This window comes from Acipenser ruthenus, chromosome 5 (genome assembly GCF_902713425.1).
Source record: "Acipenser ruthenus chromosome 5, fAciRut3.2 maternal haplotype, whole genome shotgun sequence".
In the NCBI taxonomy this organism is placed as follows: Eukaryota; Metazoa; Chordata; class Actinopteri; order Acipenseriformes; family Acipenseridae; genus Acipenser; species Acipenser ruthenus.
In genome coordinates this window covers 81,412,516-81,426,972 of record NC_081193.1, presented here as the reverse complement: position 1 = coordinate 81,426,972, position 14,457 = coordinate 81,412,516, and the positions used below count along the sequence as shown (strand labels likewise).

General features: G+C 37.3%; 1 protein-coding gene across 1 annotated transcript in view; it reads right to left on the bottom strand.

Moving 5' to 3' along the window:
* The window catches only part of LOC117402361 (prolyl endopeptidase-like), a 53,232-nt gene that overhangs the window by 24,310 nt on the left and 14,465 nt on the right, over positions 1-14,457 (bottom strand). The window contains exons 7-9 of the mRNA XM_034003421.3: positions 12,376-12,481; positions 7,613-7,804; positions 76-273 (exon numbers count right to left, since the gene is read on the bottom strand). Coding sequence (XP_033859312.1) covers positions 76-273; positions 7,613-7,804; positions 12,376-12,481 — 496 coding nt within the window. The remainder of the gene's footprint in view (positions 1-75; positions 274-7,612; positions 7,805-12,375; positions 12,482-14,457) is intronic.

Here is a 14,457-nt window from a genome sequence, read left to right as displayed (position 1 = left end):
GTCTGTTTTTAATGATTTAAATTGCAACGGTATTAAAATACTATTTATGTCATAAAAAATTCCTATACATCTCACCTGGCGAAAGGAAAGATGTGAAGTAGTAGAAAATCTCGGAATCCTTTTTGCGGCCGGTAAACCCCACTACACTGCCCACATCCAGAGGGAAGGTCTTCAGGTGAGCTCCCGTTTCCAAATGATACATCTTCAACACGTTCTTCACGTCATGAAGGAAGCATATAAACAGGCACTTGGAGTGCACGCAGGAGCAAAACTCTGAAGAGAAAAAAAAAAAAGAAATTGTTAGATGACAGAAGCCGGTATGAATGATTTTGCATCTGTTCAAACTACTGGGTCACACCACAGTCTGTAAGCAAATTCACCACACCGAAGGGTTCATGCATCTCAAATTTAGAGGTGCTTTAGAAACTGCAAAAGCTAGTGCTAATTCCACTGTCAATTCATCTGGCTCTAATTTAGGTTGTCTTAAAAAAAAAAATGCAATCTCAAAGTGCAATCGGGCAGAGAAAGCATCATTAATGATTGCAGTTGGGGGGGGGGGGGGGTGTTATAATCAGGACTTGGAATACAACATAAAACACAGTCTACAACATAAAACACAATCAGTTTATTTTCAAATCATTGCTGACACTGCTTAGGAGAAGCTGACAAGTGGTGGTTTATAAATCTGCAAATTGTATTAATCGAATTCATGGGCATCAGCTGCCGACACCTTGAATGGCACTTCACTAAAACGATGTCATCAGTTTCAAGCTGAAGATGCATCATTCCCTTAAATGTTACATTTGTATTGCAATATATTTAGCTACACATCCTTTAAGCCTCTACCTCAAGTTGATGCCAATATCCAAGGGCTTCTAGAAATATGTAAAAATGTGTCATCCAAACAGACAGTTCAACAGACAGACAGAAAGCCTATTATTTATCCCTACATTGTGATACTATCAATAACCTTTGCAAAAGAATGTCCTTAGCAGCGTTCCCTCTAGTAATACTGTTGAAGCCGACACCCTGGGATCCTTCAAGAAGCTGCTTGACGAGATTCTGGGATCAATAAGCTACTAACAACCAAAACGAGCAAGATGGGCCGAATGGCCTCCTTTCATTTGTAACCTTTCTTATGTTCTAAAGCTAAAATGTGCGCATTTTTAGCAATAACCTTCGCACCCAGTTTACTAACTTTCACACTTTACTATCATAAATATCAGCCTCAAGACTCTCAACATCTCATATTGAGAACATTCTTGCAAAGCATACTTGCGTCTGTCTTGCAGCGGATTCTTTGATTTTCCTCTGTAAAAATGCACGTCCCATTAGAGCTCGCTTTGCTGTAGTTCGCTTGATCGAGTCAATACCATTAAATATCATAATGCCAGTCGTAAACACGTAGCGAATAAGAAAACAAGACGGCAACAATGGCAAAGCACTGCATTCTACTATGCTGAACAACTTAGACCTACGGTACTGCTCTCAAGGCAGTGTTTTCCTGAAGTAAGTTAAATTAATTGCATATTTCATTATTGTTTATTTCTTTCCACGCTACCTGCCTTTAATAAAGCTATAATTAGCAATGTTAAACCATGGATGTTTCTTAATTGAATTATATTTTCTGACAATGAAGAAATTAGCTCAAAGCTTTTTTTTTTTAGCTATACATTCTTTAAAGGAAATTGATCACATTACTGTGTAAAGGATGTAGTCACTACACTGCACATTGTTGGTTTCATAAAGACATCCTGTCTGGAGACACGCCTCTTGTTAAATCTTGCAAATAACAAAGCAGAATTAGCAAATAATTGAGAGGATTAATTCTGCGTTTACATTAAAAGGGGCGCTATTTAAATTACAAATCGCGTAATACACCGCAGTGAACCTGTTTTAGAGCAACAAGTCAGTCAACACACTATCAGCGTTTCATATTTTATCCTGGTTATTTAATGCCAGTAAAACACTAAATTTGTAGACTGAACTACAGTGTTAGTGGAAGGCTGTAAATATGATTCTCACAACACTGCTGGACATTTTGTTTCCTGAACTGCTGTAATATAATTCTTAGGTTTTCCTGCTTATGTTAATGCCAGCAATGAGCCACGTGATGTCTATAAACATTATGACAGGTTTGAAGTGTCTTCAGGTGCTTTACTTACTATTACAGCAACAAGAGTCTTAAACAAAAAATAATAAAATAATTGTGGGAATATTTATTAATTTACTTATTTTAACTAGCAACGTTATGTTTATTATCAAATGCCATATTTAATTATTGATAAAAAGTGGAAGAAAATGGAATTGGCAATTTTTGCAAGCAGTCTGTATCTATGATAACCGACAGGCTGCATTTATGATAGGATCTCATAAAAACGCTATATATATATATATTAGATAGATATAGATAGATATATCTAAATAAATAAAATCAGAGGATGATTCAGAATCAGAGGCAGAGCCACAATAAATGTCTTGTTTAAATTTAAAGTAAATAGTAAAACTGTTGAGATACTGGTTTCAAAATTGTATAATGCAACAAAAATACATAAGGGTTAATGCATGACCTAAGATTTCTCAATGATAATTTACCCTCTCAGTCAAAATGGCAAGTTTCTCAGTATCTAAAAAGCTTAGAGGGAACGCTGGTCCTTAGCAAACTTCATCACATGTGGATTCTCTCGATATTTGTAAAAATGTAAGCATGACAGGCGGTCAGAGAGACAGCCTCTTTATACACCCAAGTTATGACATATCATGTGCTAAAGAATGCCCAAAGCAAGTTTCAGTACATTAAATAAAAAACCCTCTAGTATCGCCTACTCATCACCTGCAAACAGCGTTGAGAGCTACAGTATGGCCAAAAGTCTTGTGTCACCTAGAATTTTAGGATTTCTTTTTGCTTTTTGTTTTTTTAAACTATATGAACATAATTTAGATATTTTATTTAACATCATGTAATCAAAGAAAATACAAAATTATATTGCATCAGTCTACCGGAATCCATAATAGTAGTACAGTATTTCAGATTTCAAAATGTCACATTTTTTATTTGTCATATGGAAAACTACGACACGCTATGTAATTCAATATGTTGACGTAACATTTTATTCAGCAGGTTTCATTCATCTTTATGAAGCAAAATGTGTTAATTATATAGGGTGATGCAAAACTTTCAGCCATAGCTGTACATACAAACCAGTATCACAGCAGTGTGCCTGCCGTCAAACAAAGTACAGCTACCACGGCAGAGTAAGAAAGCCACAATAGGTGCTGTTTCACCAAGAAGAGGGCTAGACTTGATCTTGTGGTTCAAATGGTAATGCCAGGAGACTAGCCAAAGCTAGCATACTTTATTTTATTAATTTCAGTAGGCATCTTTATTTTGTTGTTGTAAATTTCTTATTTTGTAACTTTGTTGTGTGTAGAATAATGGTCTTTAAACCACCCCAAGGCTAGTGTTGCACAACTGCCTCATAAATCACATTTATTCTTAAAATCAAAAGCTTATCAAAACATATCCAGGAAGACATCATATACTGCACCTAGTATTCTCATTTTCTTTATGGCTCCTGCATTAAACACAAAGTCGCCATCATTTACAAGCAGAATACAGATCTATGTGGTGCTTATCTTCCAAACAGGAACAATCAAGTTGCTTTATCTATGTTCTGGCTTATGGGAGAAAAGAAAATGAAATGAAAATTGCAATAGCTTTGTAACACAAAAAGGAATGAGGAAAGACAGCCAGTCATCTGTACCACTTTTAATTTGAAAAAGGTCAAGGAGATTACCATCTGACCTTTTCATTCATTCTGTTTAAGACCTTTATCCCTAAAGGACAGACACTTTTTTTTTTTTTTTTTTTATAGCCAAATCAGGCACAAAGAAATGACAACATCTCTGTCCCTTTTTGACAAAGGTCACAGTGGAATTCTGAATTTGAAAGCCCATCTTCAGAGCCATTATATACTCTAAGCTGAACACCTACCTGACAACTGTGCTTCTCATAAGGAGACAAACACAAATGCTCTTGAAATATGAAGATCAAAAGACTGCTTTATCAAAACTACCTGAAATAGCAGTCTAATTACACTTCAAACAAAACAGTAATAAGGTAAAGCTTGTGAATTTAGGTACATCCTTTTAGTGCATGTTCAGAAGAAAGAGAATGAGATGCAATTGTATGATGGGGGTATACAACCTTGCCAGAGGGGGCCCAGGCAGATATTAATTATTCTTTACCTGCAATACTGTAATTTTTTTAATATTTGATGTAAACAACAACAACAACAACAACAACAACAACAACAACAACAAGCCTACAAACTATAGTCTTAGGCCCTGTCCACATTATGCCTTTAAACCGTATTAGTTGCATTTAAGCCGGCTTAAAAGTGCTACATACGGTTTGCGTCCACACTACGCAGCATTTAATACCGTACTCGAGAACCGGACTCGAGACCTCCTCAGGAGGTAGTCTCGAGTCCGGTTCTAATTAGATCGCATCAGGTAGTGCGGTTTATCAGAAGTGTGGACGCTGTAATACCAAACTACATTTTTTTATGTATCCTCCAATATCCCAAAATGCTTTGTGGTATGTTTGGCGAAATACTCAGAGCAGGCGCCTGAAGGACTTGCTATCAGTGTACACTCCGGACTAGGTATTCATTTTTATGCTTCAAAAAAATCTGTCAGGACATCTCTGTTAAACTAGTGGGGAAAATAACAAAAACACAACGTTAAATTAGGCGACTGCAAAAATGAAATGCGAGTTAAAAGTAGGATCGGGGATGAACAAATTTCGTAATTTGTCAGCTCTGTTTGAAGTAAAATTAAGAGGACCAGAATTAGGCTCAGGCAAGATATGAAGGTAAAAACAAGGATTGTTTTCTAATTAACAGCTTTTTTCTGAGTTTAATTATAAAACAGAATCAGCTCAATTTGTTTAAAGGGACTTCACCTGATTAAAAATAAAACCTGAAAACTTCAAGCCCTACTTGTGTGTGTGTTCGGATTTACTTTTTCCACAATACTTGTTATATTTCTTTTTAGCAATATGGACCTCTGTTAATATGGGGCATAACACATTATTTTAAAATAAAACACAGTGCATGGTGGGATACTAACATATTCATTTCCACGGTTCGTTGCGCTGCTGGGAATTGTAATTGAACTATTCTAATGGTGTGTGGACGCATTAAGCCTGACTAAACATGAAACGGTACTTCAGTGTGGACGCTTTGAGCTGTATTAATTAGAGCGGTTTTGAGTACGGTTCTCGAGATCGGTTATGTAGTGTGTGGACAGGGCCTTATTTCAGACCTTGACGGACAGTTTCAGTTTTTACACATTCTAATTAGCTCCTTATTTTATCCAAATTACGAATAGCAGCAGTATACATTGTAGACACAAAACCTCTAAGAAGTGGTGATTTGTGATGGAGTAATGATTTGAAAAATAACTTTAAATTACTTCTTAAAATTAGTTAATAAGATTATCTGCTGAAGGCAAGTGGGTTATGTTGAAGAATTACTGAACAACAATGCACGCTAAAATGACCTTTTTAAATGGTTTATAAGAAAGTCCACCCAAGGGGTTTGTTGATCTTTTACTAATTAAACGTTTTCAGCCCATCGAGCATCACGATTGTTCTCTTTGTTACTACTCTTTAGGATATGTGCAGTAGCATGCAGTGAGCGGTGTACCAAAAAGGTCCCTCACTCAGGTTGTATAAAAAGAAACAAAAACATCATAAAACAAAATACAATTCCAGTGGGAACGGAACACTGGCACTGTTCCTGGATGTTTAATATGTTCCTCTGAGAAATCCAAAAGGTTTAGATGAAATCTTGAAAGCAAGCACGTTAATTTAAAAAAAAAAAAAAAATTAAAAACAGAAATCACTCTGCGTTACTCCTGATTTGCTAACCTGTCCTACTTCCCAACTGTCCAACTGAAATATCTGCAAGGAATGACCTTAACACTTTCATCACTTAATAGCTTTTAAATAATACTGTCAAATCAAATACAAAATGCTGGCAGTACATATTAGGTAAGACCTGCTGGAATTATTTTGTTATCTCTATGTACTTTAACATCGCATTGTATTCAAAATAGCCATGTGACTTCCTGGATACTTTGTACTCCACCACAGAATTATGTGTTGTAGAACAGAAACAGTATGTGGCAGTGAAATGATGTGTTTTTTTTTTTTTTTTTTAAACTGGAAAACAGTGGTAATGGAACTTAAGTTAAAAAAATCATAAAAAGCAGCTGTGCATCAAATATTAAGGCAATAATTCAAAGTATACTGGCAATATCTAAAAACTTAGATGTATATATTTTTTTTAGAGGTCAATGTCACCAACACATGCAGAGTTGAGTCACTACCTCAAATTCTGGTAGAGATATGAGGCAGTGTTTTGTAAAATTACTGACACAACAGGGTCATGTACAACATCTATGATCAAACTTGACCAATAGGTCAAAGTGAAGGGTACCATTAGATTTTGACAGAGGCATGTTTAAATATAAAGCTCCACTTACTGGAGTGCGTAACACTGATCAATTAAAATGTAAAATTTAAAAGTATATGTGCATGAAACAAACATGATTATACTGGACTTCATGCAGAACAAAATTGATTTCAGGTAATCGCTTCATAACCACTAGGAATACATCCTACAGCAGACACTTGATGAAATGTCAATAAAAGTATTTCTGCTAACACCAAATTATTTAAAAGACAGTATGGCGTCTGATTTCAGTTATTTCTGCATGTACAGTAATGTATTTCCTGCAGCTTTCATCAGCTTTATTAATTAAAACACACCAGCTATTCAGCCTTTAATTAATTCACCTCAATCACACTAATTTACAGGATATTATGCATTCACTTTAATCATCATTTTCATTATCAGTTCTAAATGAAAAAGAAAAATGAGTTGACAGTCACTTATAACATCTGCCATGGCAGGAAAATTAAAATCTGCCTCAGACTAACAAGTGGAATTATGATGAACTATAAACTTGAGAGCAATTACTTCAGCCTGAACTTATCTTTTATAATTTACTGTAGCGAGAACCAACATTTATTTTTAGCTATTAAGATACACATAGAATGAAGATCTTTCAAACCATCTATCAGTGAGAATGTTAACGCAAGTCTTAACTTTTTGGGGCATCTCTGTTGAAAAGGTATTAATATATAATACCTTATGAATAGAGATGCTTCTAAAATGTGAATTACAATGACAACGTTTATGGTACGCATACCGCTACATCAAACTAACATCAAGTAGTCCAGGATAAGTCTATTCGGGGTCTGTGAAACCAGTTGTAAGTGTTACATCTGCAGTACTGTCTGACATGCATATTGTTGACCATGGTTACACAGTTGCACAAAATAAAACGTTCTGACACTTGGTTATTCCATGTTTCTTAGCTAATCAATACTACTTCTAAACCAAGCTGGAAGCAGAAAGCACTAATTTACTTTGTATGTGACCTGACCATGTAACTAAACTGGCATTTAAAAGTCCACCTATAAACAGTTCCTGGCATTTCTAGTTTCAACACCAATCAACCTTTATCTTTTGTATCTTACCGATAACATCCTTCTCGTGCTCTGGCACAAGTTCTTTCCATTTCGAAGGATCTGGATCTTCAAAGTTGATGTTAATCAGGCGATAACGAGGAGCATTTAAGTTGGTCTTAAAGGTGCAGACTGTTCCCTCGTTGGTGATGTACTCATACTCGGCATCAAAGTTGTCTATGAGCTTCACCCAGGGCAGAATTCCTGAAATAAAACCTTGTTTGTTACATATAGAAGGACACCCGATACCAACCACAGGACCAGACTGCAGGTCTATTCAACTAATCTAAGCAGCTGCAAATCAAAACACCAAAGGAAGCCTCTTCTACTGTATATCCCCCGCGCCAGGGAGAAGTGGAAAGGGGAGGGAGGCAGTATAAATCCAGACAGGTGTTAACAGGTGTCCATTCAATAAGCAGAGCACTCCAGAGCCTTATGTGGCCATTTCTATTGAACATCCTGCACACGAGAGCGCTTTGTAAAAGTAGCGAGTCAAGCTCAAAGATGAGGAGCTGGAGTTCAAAATGGCCCACCTGTATTATCAGTGCGGTGGCTGCAAACTGATCTTTTCAAATATGGATTTGTATGACCAACACATGTGTGAGGAGTAATATTTTTGTTTTCATTTTAGCTTTTTAAAACCGATAATGGTATTTATTTATTTTTTATTTGTTTTAAGTGACAATTATTAGAAAAGGAAACATGGACTATTTATGTGCATCAAGATGTTAAACCAAAACAAGTGTACAGTAACTATTACAAAAATACAGTCGTAGTAATTGCATTTAAACAAAAATTACACAAAACTGCAAAAACTCGCTTAAAGCAACTGTTTTAATACACAGCGATGTATGCGATTGTGAAACTGCTGGCTCCTAACAAACCGTTCAATAACTGCCAACATGTGTTACGGGGCATCACGAGAGAGCACTCTGCTATTGAACGCAGGGCTGCTCTTTGAGTGGCAATTACCTGGCCTGGCCCACAGTTCAGATACCTATATATTATATATATATATATATATATATATATATATATATATATACACACTTTTGCAAGGCACTGTGTGTGTTTGTGTGTGTAATATATATATATATATATATATATATATATATATATATATATATATATATATATATATATATATAGACACACACACACACACACACACATACATATACACACACACACACACACACACACAGTGCCTTGCAAAAGTATTCAGACCCCTGACCAATTCTCTCATATTACTGAATTACAAATGGTACATTGAAATTTCGTTCTGTTTGATATTTTATTTTAAAACACTGAAACTTAAAATCAATTATTGTAAAGTGACATTGGTTTTATGTTGTGAAATATTTAAGAAAAATAAAAAACTGAAATATCTTGCTTGCATAAGTATTCAACCCCCACACATTAATATTTGGTAGAGCCACCTTTCGCTGCAATAACAGCTTTAAGTCTTTTGGGGTAAGTATGTACCAGCTTTGCACAGTGTCGGAGTGATTTGGGCCCATTCTTCTTTGCAGATTTGCTCCAGGTTGTTCAGGTTGGTTGGACGACGCTTGTGGACCGCAATTTTCAAATAGTGCCACAGATTCTCAATGGGATTGAGATCAGGACTTTGACCGGGCCACTGTAGGACATTCACCTTTTTGTTCTTGAGCCACTCCAATGTTGCTTTGGCCTTGTGCTTGGGATCATTGTCCTGCTGAAAGGTGAATTTCCTCCCAAGCTCCAGTTTTTTAGCGGACTGAAGCAGGTTCTCTTGCTGTATTTCCCTGTATTTTGCTCTATCCATTCTTCCTTCAATTTTAACAAGATGCCCAGTCCCTGCTGATGAGAAGCATCCCTACAGCACGATGCTGCCACCACCATACTTCACTGTAGGGATGGTGTGTCTTGAGGCATGGGCAGTGTTAGGTTTGCGCCACACATAGCGCTTTGAGTTTTGGCCAAAAAGCTCTATCTTGGTCTCATCTGACCACAAAACCTTTTCCCACATCACAGCTGGGTCACTCTCATGCTTTCTGGCAAACTCCATACGTGCGTTCAGATGGTACTTTTTGAGTAACGGCTTCTTTCTTGCCACCCTCCCATACAGGCCAGTGTTATGCAGAGCTCTTGATATGGTTGACTGGTGCACCATTACTCCACTTCCAGCCACTGAACTCTGTAGCTCCTTCAAAGTGATTGTTGGCCTCTCTGTGGCTTCTCTCACAAGTCTCCTTCTTGTTTGAGCACTGAGTTTTGAGGGACGGCCTTTTCTTGGCAGTGCCTGGGTGGTATGATGCAGCTTCCACTTCCTGATTATTGATCCAACTGTGCTCACTGGGATATCCAAACACTTGGATATTATTTTGAACCCTTTCCCTAATCTATGCATTTGTATTACTTTATCTCTAACTTCTGTAGAATGCTCTTTGGTCTTCATTTTCCTTCAGATTCACAGCCTGACCAATGATCCTTCAACAGTGGGGTTTTTATCCAGAAAATGTGACAGCAACTTTAATGGTTCACAGGTGGAGGCCAATGGTAAGGTAATTGTGTCCTCGTTAGGGCAATTTCTTTCATCGGTGTAAACTGGGAGCTTCCGCAGCACAGGGGTTGAATACTTATGCAAGCAAGATATTTCAGTTTTTTATTTCTTAAAAATATTTCCCAACATAAAACCAATGTCACCTTACAATAATAGATTTTGAGTTTCAGTGTTTTAAAATAAAATATCAAACAGAATGAAATTTCAATGTACCATCTGTAATTCAGTATTATGAGAGAATTGGTCAGGGGTCTAAATACTTTTGCAAGGATATATATATATATATATATATATATATATATATATATATATATATATATATATATATATATATATATATAATCCTGGGTAAATAACTTGTGAAAATGGAGCAGCAAGGGAATGACAAATGGTGTTCATATTAAAGCATATTACTCCTAGAATCTGGTTGCCACCATCTGCCAAGGTCTGTGGAAAATGGTTCTCTCCCCACAACATTAGCACAAAGTGGCCAACAGACTGATAATTACCCTGCATATGCACCCCAGAGTAACATGCACTTTTAAATGATGACCGGCTTCCAACACAAAAAACTTTTTTTGGACACTTCAGGAGTAAATCGATGTAGAGGCATTGCCCTCAAAACAGTTATTTGTTTGTAGCTTAACGACCTGAAATACAAAATTGGGCAGTATACTTAATTTTGTTTAGAAACGTTTGGGGAAATAAAAATTGCTGCTTGAGGATTCCTGAGCACTTCACTTCACCAGCGGTTTTTAATTGTGCTATTTCTTATCAAATCACATCTGCCCCTTTGTGACTTAACTGTTGTGGCAGTTCGGGGGGAGGGGGGGTCTGATGCAGCAACAGGGTGCTGCTTTTTTATATAATGTTTGTCAAAAACATTCTTTGGGGATAGCACAAGCCTAACTGATGGAACGCCAGGAGCTTTTAGTATATTAAAGAAACTATTATTCCAAGTATTAGCCTTGAAATGGGACACTTTACACCACCAGCATGTGGTGTATTAGCGCTTTAATGTGACATTTTGTAAAATCCGTGGCTGAGGGCACATAAATTGCAGATGCACACCCTTGGTGTAACTCAGATCCAAAAGGACATGTTTTGCTGCAAGTTCATTTTGGCAGAAACACCGATAGAGACCAATAGCACATACTATACTAAACGAGTAATAACGTAAATGTTATGAAAATATTAATATTATGATCTGGCAGGAGACCCCTGCACGTCAAAAGGTGTTTACTTGTGTGCTTTTTGTAATTATGTTTAATTAAATAATTGTTTGCAAGTGGGCGCTCAGTTGGGACTTGCTGCCTGCTATGTTTGGTTGAGGGTAAAGGTAGCAAGCGATTGGTTCTGCTTCCTTAAAAACATCCGGCCGAGATTGGTCGCGGCTGTTGCAAGGCCATGAAACTGCGCTACGGAGGTCTGGAATCCCGCTGGAGAGAACTGGAGACTGTATGTTAACCAGGGTCAGGGTTCCCGCATTCCCGCAAGAAGAAACTGCAACCACCGGCGGTCGGGTGTATACCAGGGCGGGGTAGGAACGGAGCTTAGTTTCGGGCAACAAAAGCCTACAGTATTGAGAGAAGTGTATTCCAGCGGGACCTCCTGTTTAGGGGAGTAGCGCAAGCCGTTTTTACGGCACCTTTTATTTGTAGTGTTTTGGTACTGTGTTTTATTTTTGTATTTTGATTTCTGCACCCGTGCTTTACCATCGCTGGTATTGTACGTGGTTCTGTGTTTACTTTGTTGTTTTATGTTACCAACGCAAGTGACAGACACCCTGTGACATATGAACATTTGGATCTATATCCCTTTAAGATGTTGAAAGATAGGAAGCAAAATGATGAATGTGGTTGAATCCACACTTAATTACAACTTTTGTTAACATATACATCTGCCTGCAGTGCTGGATTTGAACAGCTCCATTCCATTAATGCACTTTAAAATGTAGCAATAAGTAAAGCTGTAAGCACTTTAATAGCATAGTGTTTCAGGAGGATTGATTTTCACTTGTTTTGAAAGTTCATGGAGTCCTGATACAACCACTCTAATGGGATACTGCATGTGAATATCTATGTACAATTACGAATAAAAAACAAAAGTAAAACCTGAAGATATTAGATATACTTTTCACTGAAAATGTTTTCACAAATCATAAGCACAGTTAGCACATTTTAATTTAAAGAAGTAGTGCAGGTCCCCAGTTCTAGTTGCTTAGAAAACGTACCCTTTATCCCCTCTGGCACCTTCTGCAGATCACAGTACCACAGCCTGTTCACTGGATCACATCCCTCGCGGATAGACAGGAAGATATATCTTCCATCATCTGAAACCTGCATAGACATAAAAATGCAAAAAACAGACTAGTTATACCTTGTTTCAAGGCCAGCTCAGTGAAAAAGGTCAGTATTAAGGCAACCACCGTACTACAGGGGTGTTCAATTTTTGAAAAAAACTTGTTGTCCAAGGGACAAAATTGCTAGAAAAATCTACTTGCCCCCTCCACGTCGCACAAAACACACACAAAAAAGTAGAATTAACTTGTAGGATTTGGGTTTTATTTAACAGTGAACACAATCAATTAGTGATTTGGGTTTTACTTAACAGTGAAAACAATCAATTAGTGATTAAGTGGGGCGGGTCTAGCCTTGTAGCTTGACGGGTTCACTAAATTCTTCAAGATACACAAAAGGTTCCCTGTGACCCCACCTCACCTCAACAAATGTATATAACATACTTTAAGGAAATGTTCCTTTCAGTGCAGTTTGGAACACATTTGCTAGTAAATTTAAGTAACATACTAAAGGGCCCTATTTAGCAACGTTCACAAACACTTTTGCGGACAGTTAACGCACCAGAAATCAGGCGCACGTGTGGGCAAACAGACTTTGCCCACCTATGTGATTTAGAAACACGTGTTTTTGTGCCCACTCAGCAAGTTAGCGCCAGTGCTTGACATGTGCTGAACTTGAGGAGTGTCCTCATTTAAATACAAATGTAGCGATTTAGCAAACCATGAACAGCGTTGGCGTTTCAGTTGACAACCAGGTCTAAGCTGTGCACAAATTACATGGTCGACTACAAATACCGGTGAAACTACCAGGGAAGCAGGCAAAGAAAAGAGAGAGAAAAAAGAAATAAAAGAAATATGGAGTGCACACTGGATTAATGTGATATTTATAATGTGATACTTTGTACTGTGATTTTGTAATTGTAAGTCACCCTGGATCGGGGCATCTGCTAAGAAATTATTATTATTATTAATAATAATAATAATAATAATAATAATAATAATAATAATAATTTCTACGTGGGCAGACAAAAAGTGGAGAAGGAGACGTCTGAGGTTGTCTGACACACAATGTATGCAGAAATTTCACCTCTACAAACAGTCACTGACATCTGCCAACTGCTTCAGGCTGACCTGGAAGGAGACATGCAGAGAGCACACGGTTTGCCTGCAGCACTAAAGTACACGCACCACAACAGAATAGGCACTTCTACGTAAATAGAAGCTAAACCCCACGACCCCTGCCGAAGGTATAATCGTACCTTTAACAGTGCTCGTACTGTAATTGAGCGAACATTTGGAATCCTCAAAATGTGACTCCGATGTTTGGATGTCTCTGGAGGAACACTACAGTACACTCCTCAGAAGGTTAGCACTATCATATCCTGGCTTGTGTTTTACACAACATAGCTCTCCGTAATAGATGTTGAATTTACAGAGGAAAGATTACGGGGTTTGAGGGAAGCAGATGCTAAACGAAGCACCAATGTTGGTGGTTGCAGATGCTGTGAGTGCCAGGCAGGTCAGACAAAGCCTTTTAGACAGGGGTTCACAGGTACGCATACGGACCAATAAAAAAATGTGGACTGTTATTGTTGTATAAGACGCAAATGCGTACTATCAGTATATTTAACAGGAAAGCATTTATAATAAAGGCAAAAAACAGAAGAAAAATATGTAACATAGTATTACTTTTTTTTTTTATTTCATAAGTATTCAGACCTGACGAGACCTGATTTTTAAATCATGTTTTCGTGAGCTATAGCAGCGCTTCATTTTTGCCCTAGCGACAGTGCACATAATTGCTAAATAGGGCCCTAAGAGTACAACTATAATATAACAATAACAATATAAAAATAGCTTCTGCCTGTTTCTCTATAAGAGAAACTTGACATTCTTTTTCAGTTTTGTAACTGCTGAACCCCAGATTTTTAAAGGGCTTGTGTATAACCTGTCAAGTTTCTACCAAAATGCATGTAATATTTACAGTAGGCTCCATCAAATTCTGCAAAGACAAAA